Here is a 9,694-nt window from a genome sequence, read left to right on the forward strand (position 1 = left end):
TGAAGTCCAGTTTAACCCTGATTGTCCTCATTATGTGTGTGTGTGTGTGTGTGTGTGTGTGTGTATGTATATATGTGTATGTATGTGCGTGTGTGCACGTGCATGTACGCATGCATGTATATGTATGTATATATATGTATGTATGTATGTGTATATATGTGTATATATATATATATATATATATATACACAGACACACAAACAAAATGTGCCATTAAGAGCCACTAGCGCTCCGTCAGGTCCCTGCCAAGAGAGCTGCGTTTGTTTTGCTGACTTGCAAAAAGACCCAGTATGACACACCGTATAACGCATCTGAACACATTTATGACAGCTGTTTCATTTGAACATAAACATTTGATTATTAAACTGTAAAAATGCGTTGGTTTTCATGAGAGTGCGAGATTTTTCCAGAATCTGCATCATAGCCGACTTTTACTTTTTTGTTCCATGTCCAATGCTTTTAGTCACTTAGATTTTATTAAAACGGAAATTCTATTACTTCAGTTAAGTTATGCATTTGGAATATAGGTTGCGATGCCTGTGAAAAGTAAAAGATTCAAGGGGTGAATTAGCTAAACAGTGTTTTCCTAGCAACTGCCGAGTGCGTTTGGGATTTATGAATCCTACTATGGTAACTTTGGCAGAGGCCTGGCTTATGAATATTAATTTGAGCCGACTGTCGTTGCTTGGTAACCTATTTTAGGCGTCCAGTTACGCAACCTAAGTAATACCTTTGGTAATATAATTCAAGAGTCAGCCCTGCTGCGTTATCAAGGCTTCATTAATTCACAGCTGACTGAGCTGAGGGCTGTTTACTGTCGCTCTGCCGTTTAGCCAAATTAGTTACGCCTACTGACCTGACGTCACACCTCCTAATTAATATTCATGAGGCAGCCCTGACCATAGTATGCCTGTTAGATCCTCATCCCGGAAGTTTGTGGCTTTAGCGCAGCTCCGCCGCCTCCGCAGATGACACACGCAGAGGAGGAGGCGACGGGGATTAGAGCAGAGCCTCATCATTAAACGATCATATCAGGAAAAATGGGAAATACGGACTCGAAGCTGAATTTCAGGAAGGCGGTGATACAGCTGACCACGAAAACACAGGTTTGTGTCTTCGGTGTTATTCGAGACGAGAGGCTGTTATTAGGAGCGCCTGTGTGTTTCCAGATGGAGACTGCGCCTCAGACCTCAGATCTCTCACACAATCAGTCAAATAAATTCAGAATATCATATACTGCGTATGGCTGCGTTGGTCACTGGCATTTAAATCAGAAAGATGATGCTTGTGTTCGCCCATAATAAGACAGCTGTACAGGTGTTTATCTGCAGATGTAAATATCATGGAACTTCATTTTTTAAAGAATTTTAATGCTATCGTAATAATTTATTACGGTGTTATTTCTTTTATTTTATTTTTGAATCTGAGTGAAAACGCAATAGCCGCTAAACATTTTTAAAACAAGATGAATTTACGTTGAGCTAAACTGCATGCGCGAACATATCTTTAATATGACTGTATTTGATGTATATTTTCTTTCCGTTGTTTTAAGTATAAACCTCTCTAAATAAATTAAAACTAAAGCTGTATAGCTTGTTTTCTACCATTTATTTTATTTTTGTTAGTTTGTTTGCTTGCTTGCTGGCTTGTTGTTGTTGTTGTTTTAAGTTTTTGTATATGTAAAAATCATAAAAATCATAAATGAAATGATGACGTATGTTAGATCCCGCCCCTCCTGACGTGACGTCTTTTTTTAATTGTCAAGTCATCCAGAAATTAGTTTAGGGGTCGTTGAGAAATAAAATGGAATATTTTATTTCAAAAATAGTCTATGTAGTCAGTATGAGCTCACTAAACTGCATGCATAATAATGATATAAAAATCAGTCAAATGTTGTTTAAAACAGTTTTTGGAGGATAATACCATGTCACACCACAGGATGCTACTGCCACTACCTGACATGTGGAAAAAAAACTGTCATTTTTAAACAGGCTTTTAACTGGAAATATGAAATGATTATTGTTCTCTGCAGGGTTAACGTGGTTGCATTGTTATTTTTAACTGGTAATTAAATATTGATGCGATTTTATGAATTCAGTGTATGGATCAGCCCAGCTGTTGCTTCAGTCTGGTGTGTGTTAAAAGGACTTACATATGCATTAAAACCTTATCCTCCTCACCCACCCCTAGCCTGTGGAAGCCACAGATGACGCGTTCTGGGATCAGTTCTGGGCTGATACTGCTACCACCGTGCAGGATGTGTTTGCCCTGCTGCCCGCCGCTGAGATCCGAGCCGTCCGGGAGGAATCCCCCTCCAACCTGGCAACACTGTGTTACAAGGTAGCCTTCAGTGCGGCTCTCTGTGCTGAAATATGACACCTGTTACATACGTGTAGCACTAACATTCAGTCATTAGAGAAAGTGCCTCATCAATAATAGGCAGTGATTGTGTGAGTTTAAAGTTGTTGGTGGGACAGGAAAACAGCTGGCGCTTTCCCGTTCCTGTCTCAGTCCCTGGGCTTCCTGTTTGAGGCTGCCCATCAGAAAGGAAACATGGTTAGAAATCTTCGTAGTCTTCAAGTGCGCATCCTGCCAGAGGAGTTTACAACAGAGAGAAAGAGAGCAGTGTTGCTTTACTGTGTACTGAAGGAATAAAAGCAAGACATCAGACCATGAGTAAAGAGATTATATTGTGTAACAATACTCGGTTTAGTTTCACAGTGGCCCCGAATGTATTTCACACTTATCTGAATGTCTGAATGACAAAAGGACATCAAAGGGAATGTCATTTGTTTTAGAGAAAAATAACACGCTTTTCGTACAAAACATTTTTTTATAGTTTTATAGATTTATGGCTTAGTATACACTGCCGTTTAAAAATTTGGGGTCACTAATTTAAAAAATAATAATAATAATTTAGACTTTTATTCAGTAAGGATTCATTAAAGCAATCAAAAGAGACGTTAAAGATTTTATAAAGTTGCAAAAGATTTCTGTTTCAAATAAAGGCTTTGTTTGTGTCCATCAAAGAATCCTTTAAAAAGTATTACATTTTCTCTTGAAATATTAAGCAGCATGACTGTGTTTAACACTGATAATAATCAGAAATGTTTCTTTAGATTTATGTTTCTTCTGATTTCTGAAGGAGCATGTGACACTGAAGTAATGATGCTGGAAATTCAGCTTTGCATCACAGGAATAAATTACATTTTCAAATATGTTTAATAAGCTGTTACTTTAAAGTGTAATAATATTTCTCAGTGATTAAATAAATGAGGTTTTTGTTGAGCAAGAGAGACGTCTTTTAAAAACATTTTTTTAAAAATCAGTTTAAAGTGAACACATTGTGCCACATTGTGTTTGTCAAACGTTAGTGGCTCATATTCATAGTTAATATGATGAATTTTACATATTCATCATAGTTTAGATTTTTTTTTAGAAATCAAATATAATGGCTGCCATCCTATTTTCTCTTAAATTTTGATTTTAAACAATAAAAAAATTAATTATGATTGTTTTTTAGTGATTGGACCTTTATTTTAATAAATATAAGGTGTACATTTAGGGTCTCTTTATTTAAAATTGCATATCTCATACATTTCTATTTTTATCTATTTGAATGTGTATGTTTGGGTGTACAGTATATGTATGCATATTATTATTTTGATATGCATATTACTATTTTTACAAGTAAAAAGTATTACATTTTCTCTTGAAATATTAAGCAGCATTGAGATAATAATCAGAAATGTTTCTTTAGATTTATGTTTCTTCTGATTTCTGAAGGAGCATGTGACACTGAAGTAATGATGCTGGAAATTCAGCTTTGCATCACAGGAATAAATTACATTTTCAAATATGTTTAATAAGCTGTTACTTTAAAGTGTAATAATATTTCTCAGTGATTAAATAAATGAGGTTTTTGTTGAGCAAGAGAGACGTCTTTTAAAAACATTTTTTTAAAAATCAGTTTAAAGTGAACACATTGTGCCACATTGTGTTTGTCAAACGTTAGTGGCTCATATTCATAGTTAATATGATGAATTTTACATATTCATCATAGTTTAGATTTTTTTTTAGAAATCAAATATAATGGCTGCCATCCTATTTTCTCTTAAATTTTGATTTTAAACAATAAAAAAATTAATTATGATTGTTTTTTAGTGATTGGACCTTTATTTTAATAAATATAAGGTGTACATTTAGGGTCTCTTTATTTAAAATTGCATATCTCATACATTTCTATTTTTATCTATTTGAATGTGTATGTTTGGGTGTACAGTATATGTATGCATATTATTATTTTGATATGCATATTACTATTTTTACAAGTATTTGTATCTTGCTTTTATGTTTTTACTTGCAATTTTACCTCCTGGTGTACTTTCTGGATTAATTCAGTCATAGTATTGCTAAGCAGAGAAGTAAATAAACTTCAAAACTCAAAAACGCGACATTCTGATATTTGTATATTTTTTAGGTGACCGTGAGACTACATGTGTATGTGTTGGTGTTCATGTTCATACTGTCTTCTGTGTGTTTTGTCATGAGTGTATCTGTGTATACCCACAGGCGGTGGAGAAGTTGGTTCAGGGAGCCGAGTCCGGCTGCCCCACAGAGAAGGAGAAGCAGATCGTGCTGAACTGCACTCGTATGCTCTCTCGGGCCCTGCCCTACATCTTTGAGGACCAGGACTGGAGGGGCTTCTTCTGGTCCACCATCCCTGGCGCTGGCAGAGCGGGGGTGAGGAGGATGCACTAAATAATAAGCCCTGAGTGCTAGCAACTCACCTTCTTGTTTGGAATTTACAAAAACTGGTTGATGTTCAGTAGCGCAACTTAAAGCTTGTGTTTAAGTGCATTTAAAAATAGCAGGATTATGAAACGCACTCAAATGAATTTCCCTCAGCAAAGGTGATATATTCAACACAAGCACATTTATTCATTTTTATCATGAGTTACAGTATCTCACAGAAGTGAGTACACCCCTCACATTTTTGTAAATATTTTATTATATCTTTTCATGTGACAACACTGAAGAAATGACACTTTGCTACAATGTAAAGTTACAAAAATGTGAGGGGTGTACTCACTTCTGTGAAATACTGTATGTCCTAGTTGTTGATGGTTATTTGCTCTAAGAGAAATCTAAATTGCTAAAAATCAATTACAACCCTTTCTACATTGTCAGATTTTAATATTATCTTCAAATAATCATTATAACCAAATGAAACATACATTATAAGTAAAAAGAATATACATAATAATTACATTTAAAAAATAACAGTAAGTAAAGTAGTGCCATTTTTAGTGATTTGTTTACACTTGTCTGACTTGTCTCTGCATAGATGGATGATATGGAGGATGAAGATGAAGGCGCACGTCCGCTGGCAGAGTCGCTCTTATTGGCTGTGGCTGACTTGCTCTTCTGTCCAGACTTCACTGTTCAGAGCCACAAGAAAGGAAGACCTGTGAGTTCATAATATATATATATATATATATATGAAGAGATGGCTAAACGGCTAAAAACACATGTCTTCCATCTACACTTGACCCTCTAACACTAGCACTATATATTCTTTTTCTATTCTATCTACTTTTTATTCATTTTATTTAGGCAAGGCAAGGCAAGTTTATTTATATAGCACATTTCATACACAATGGTAATTCAAAGTGCTTTACATAAAATAAAATAAAATAATAATAACAATAAAAATTGATTTAAGAGGTTTATAATGAATTTAAAACGAATAGAAAATGATTATACATAAAATATAGTGCAATCAGTTCGGACATTGCACAGTGCTCATTCAGTAAATGCACAGCTAAACAGACGAGTTTTGAGTCTGCATTTAAATGTGACTAATGTTTTAGCACATCTGATCTCTTAACTGGAAGCCAGTGTAAGGACCTGTATTTATTATATTAAAAAAATATTATTTGTAAGTCGCTTTGGATAAAAGCATCTGCTAAATGACTAAATGTAAATGAGAGAAGAAGAAAAAAAGAACTAATAAACTGAATGTAGTTTAAATAACCAGTAATAAGGTTTATGTATTTGATATCAATGAATCAAATTTGTTTAAATCTCATACATTTTAACTAATTGAATATTGCTTGTATCACAGCAAGCCATATTTTAACAATGTCCATACTTTTTTACTGAATTAATCTAGTTTTTTAGAGCAGATTTATGCAGTTTTAAACATTTTGAATGACTGTTAAAACAATTTAAATAAATGCGTTTTGAAGATATGATTATTTAAATACAAACAAATAGATGCAAATAGTTTTTGTTTTTTTTTTGAGTGTAGATATTTATTTTATTTTATTTACTTTTTCATTTATGACTGACAAATATGCATCACATCAAGTTCATTAGTTTGTGTTAAATCTGTGTAAACCAAATGGATACACAATTTAGGCCTAAATATTTTTGAGTGTACAGTGAAGGGCTTGAGACCGTAGGAATAATACTATAGGAGTAGTGTTTATATATATATATATATATATATATATTTAAATTTATACATTTATATCTGTTTATAAAAGTGTTATTTTCCTTGACATGCTGCTCAATATGCCTTTAAATTGCCCCCCGGGGACAAATAACGTTTTTTAATTGAATTGAATTGAATGAAATAAATGTATCAGTGTTACTCAACCTCAAACGGTAACCGGTTAACAGCTTTATAAAGAATTTACAATGTGTCTGTTTTGTAATTTAATGTTCTTAGTTAATTAGTCCCATGCAGTTACAGTAAATTCAGTCTCAGGTTGAGTTTCTGTTTCTCATGTACAGGACTCGGTTGAAGACATGCAGTCACTGGACAGCTGTGAATACATCTGGGAGGCTGGAGTGGGTTTCGCTCAGTCGCCTCCACTCAACTACATCCACGATATCAACAGGTGAGAGCGGCGAGATGTGCGCTAGTCTCCGTTCCCACAGCCACACATGTGTTTATTTGAGTTTCCATGGTGACCTTTTAATCAGTAACCACACAAGACGTTTAAAAGCCCGCACCTGTTTTTCCACCCAAACCCGAGATTCAGATCAGTTATTTAGAGGTCAAATGAGTGGTTTATATGTGTTCACCGTCCAGTGGTGCATGTTTCACTCCTCTGTGTGTGTGTTTATAGGACTGAGCTGTTGAGGTTACTGCTCACCTGTTTCTCAGAGGCCATGTACCTGCCACCAACATCTGATAACAGTATTCTCAACCCCTGGGTCACCTTCTTCTGTTCCACTGAAAACAGGTCCGTCTCTGTATGACACGCAAAAGACGAGAGCGCAAACACAACACTCCCCAATTAAACACCTGGAGACTTCCTAGTGCTGTTTGCTAAGTTAAAGCCTCTAATCCTGAGTATTAAACGCTAGTTTGTAAACTTCAGTGTGGGCGCTTTTGATTTGGGCCTGGAGGAAACCGTCTAGCAAACAGCCAGCACATCCTAGTACACTAAACCCACTCAGAACACACTATTAACTAGAGGTCGACCGATGTATCGGTTTTGCCGATTAATCGGCACCGATAGTTTTTTGCTGGAACTATCGATCCATTTTAAAAACTATTGGTTAATTAATCGGTATCGGCCAGTGTGGTCCAACCTAGCTATCGGTATCGGCAAAATCCACTATCGGTCGACCTCTACTATTAACCATTTGGTAAAAATGTCAGAACACCACAGCCACGCTAAAAAAGAAAACTGACTTACTTTGTATTTTTCCAGTGCATTCTTAAATCAGGAAACGTTTACTTAGAAGGAAAATTACATGATATTGGGTCTTGTTTTCAGGAAAATGTATCAAAAATTTATGCTAAAAAATCCTCTTGTTGATATAAACTTAATTCAAAGGGAAAACAAGAATATTTTTCTTAACCCATTTGCAGGTATTTTGTCTTGTTTTAAGAAAACTCACTTAATTTTTATCTATTTTTCAGAATGCAACCGTTTTGTAATATTTCATCTCTTCCTTCACTGCAAAAAAAAAAAAAAGGATTTTCTTACTTAACATGTTTGACTTGTTTTCTAGTACAAATATCTAAACATTCTTAAATCAGCATACATTTACTTGAGAAGAAAAGTGACTTTAGATATTAAGATATTAAGTCTTGTTTTCGGAAGAATTTATCAAAATGCTGCTAGTTTTTGTTTAGAACAAGAAAAAGAAGAACTGCCAGTGGTGTAAGATGTTAATTCAAAGGGAAAACAAGATTATTTTTTCTTTTCTTATTAGCATATATTTTTTCTCATTTGAATAAAATCCCCTCTTAATTTTGAAAACAAGATTAATATCTTTCATCAGTCATTTTGCTTCTCAAGTAAATGTATTTAGATAAGAATATTAGGATATTTGTAATGAAAAAGTAATTTTTTTTGCAGCGTTACCATTAAATATGTTTTATTCCACCGTATTCCACCTTTTAATTAACATTCAAATAATAACATTCATATGAGCGTATGTCATAGCTGAGAAGATTTGAACTGAAAGGTCTTAAAATTAGTTTTATGCATCTAGGAAGTAGGAACACGACACTTACTGTACATGTTGGCACAAATCTTTCAAGATATCATATGATTAAAAAAATCTCAATTAAAAGAGTTTTTGCTTAAAAAAAGGAAAAATAAGGACAAGAAAGAAATGTTAACTGCCACAAGATTTCTTACCCCCTTGGCAGATATTTTTTCTTGTTTTAAGAAAAAACTCACTTAATTTTGATCCCTTTTTTTTCAGAAAACAAGACTTAATGTCTTCAGTCATTTGCTTCTCAAGTAAATGTATTTAGATAAGAATGTTAGGATATTTGTAATGGAAAACAAAAATAGTAAATTAAAAAATATATATAAAAAAAAAATTCCTCAGGCAGTGTTGCTATTATAAAGCAATAAGCCCCAAGAAGCAGTGGTTTACAGTGAATTTGTAACAGCTAAGGGGCGTTGTTAAAACCCCCTTAGCTGTTATAAATTCACTGTAAACCACGGCTTCACGGGGCTTATTGATTTTATAAAACGGTTATTCCATATACGTAGTTAGGTTTCACAAAATAAAACAGAGCAAATAAAGTGTAATGATATAAATAAAAGCATTATTCTTCCACCAATCAATGTAGTTCCTCAGAATCAGTTGTGGTTCCAACAAAGTGGTTGCCGAGCAACACACAAACGTAAACAAAGGTGTATGTTTGTAGAGTAATTTACAACAGCTTCGAACGTGGCTCAGCCAATCAGAATCAAGGACCGGAACTATCCGTTTTATAAAATATGTTTTATTCCATATTATACTACGGGGCCGTTGAATGCTTGAATCTGATTGGCTGACGAACATTCTGAGGTGTGCAATTATTCTCAGGGAAACGCACGGCGAACGTAGTTCCAGGCAATATAGTGTAAGGCTACACATGACATTTCTCACTAGCGAGGTAATAACAGCGCTGTTTAGAGACGCTGCTGACGCTGCTGGTTGAGGGACGCACAGAGGTAGCCTAATTCACAAGCTCTCTCTCTCTCTTTCTTTCTTTCTCTTTCTCTGTGTGTCTGTCTCTCTCGCTCTCTTTCTAATAACTGCATTAGAATACTATCAACGGCTCAAGCCTCCATTACCAGCTTTAAAATGACGTTTTGGAACTAGCAAAAGAGGTATCCCATGATATGCGGAAGAAATATACCTACTCACAATAGCGATTTTAGTACAA

General features: G+C 34.7%; 1 protein-coding gene across 1 annotated transcript in view; it reads left to right on the forward strand.

Moving 5' to 3' along the window:
- Nucleotides 1-932: 932 nt before the first annotated feature.
- The window catches only part of LOC107698779 (protein HID1-like), a 24,849-nt gene continuing 16,087 nt past the window's right edge, over nucleotides 933-9,694 (forward strand). Inside the window, exons 1-6 of the mRNA XM_016499883.1 lie at nucleotides 933-1,106; nucleotides 2,191-2,340; nucleotides 4,573-4,743; nucleotides 5,348-5,470; nucleotides 6,802-6,908; nucleotides 7,140-7,256. Of these exons, the coding sequence (XP_016355369.1) occupies nucleotides 1,041-1,106; nucleotides 2,191-2,340; nucleotides 4,573-4,743; nucleotides 5,348-5,470; nucleotides 6,802-6,908; nucleotides 7,140-7,256 (734 nt within the window). The 5' untranslated portion in view covers nucleotides 933-1,040. The remainder of the gene's footprint in view (nucleotides 1,107-2,190; nucleotides 2,341-4,572; nucleotides 4,744-5,347; nucleotides 5,471-6,801; nucleotides 6,909-7,139; nucleotides 7,257-9,694) is intronic.

The sequence above is a fragment of the Sinocyclocheilus anshuiensis genome, unplaced genomic scaffold (assembly GCF_001515605.1).
Source record: "Sinocyclocheilus anshuiensis isolate Anshui unplaced genomic scaffold, SAMN03320099.WGS_v1.1 scaffold178, whole genome shotgun sequence".
Classification (NCBI taxonomy): Eukaryota; Metazoa; Chordata; class Actinopteri; order Cypriniformes; family Cyprinidae; genus Sinocyclocheilus; species Sinocyclocheilus anshuiensis.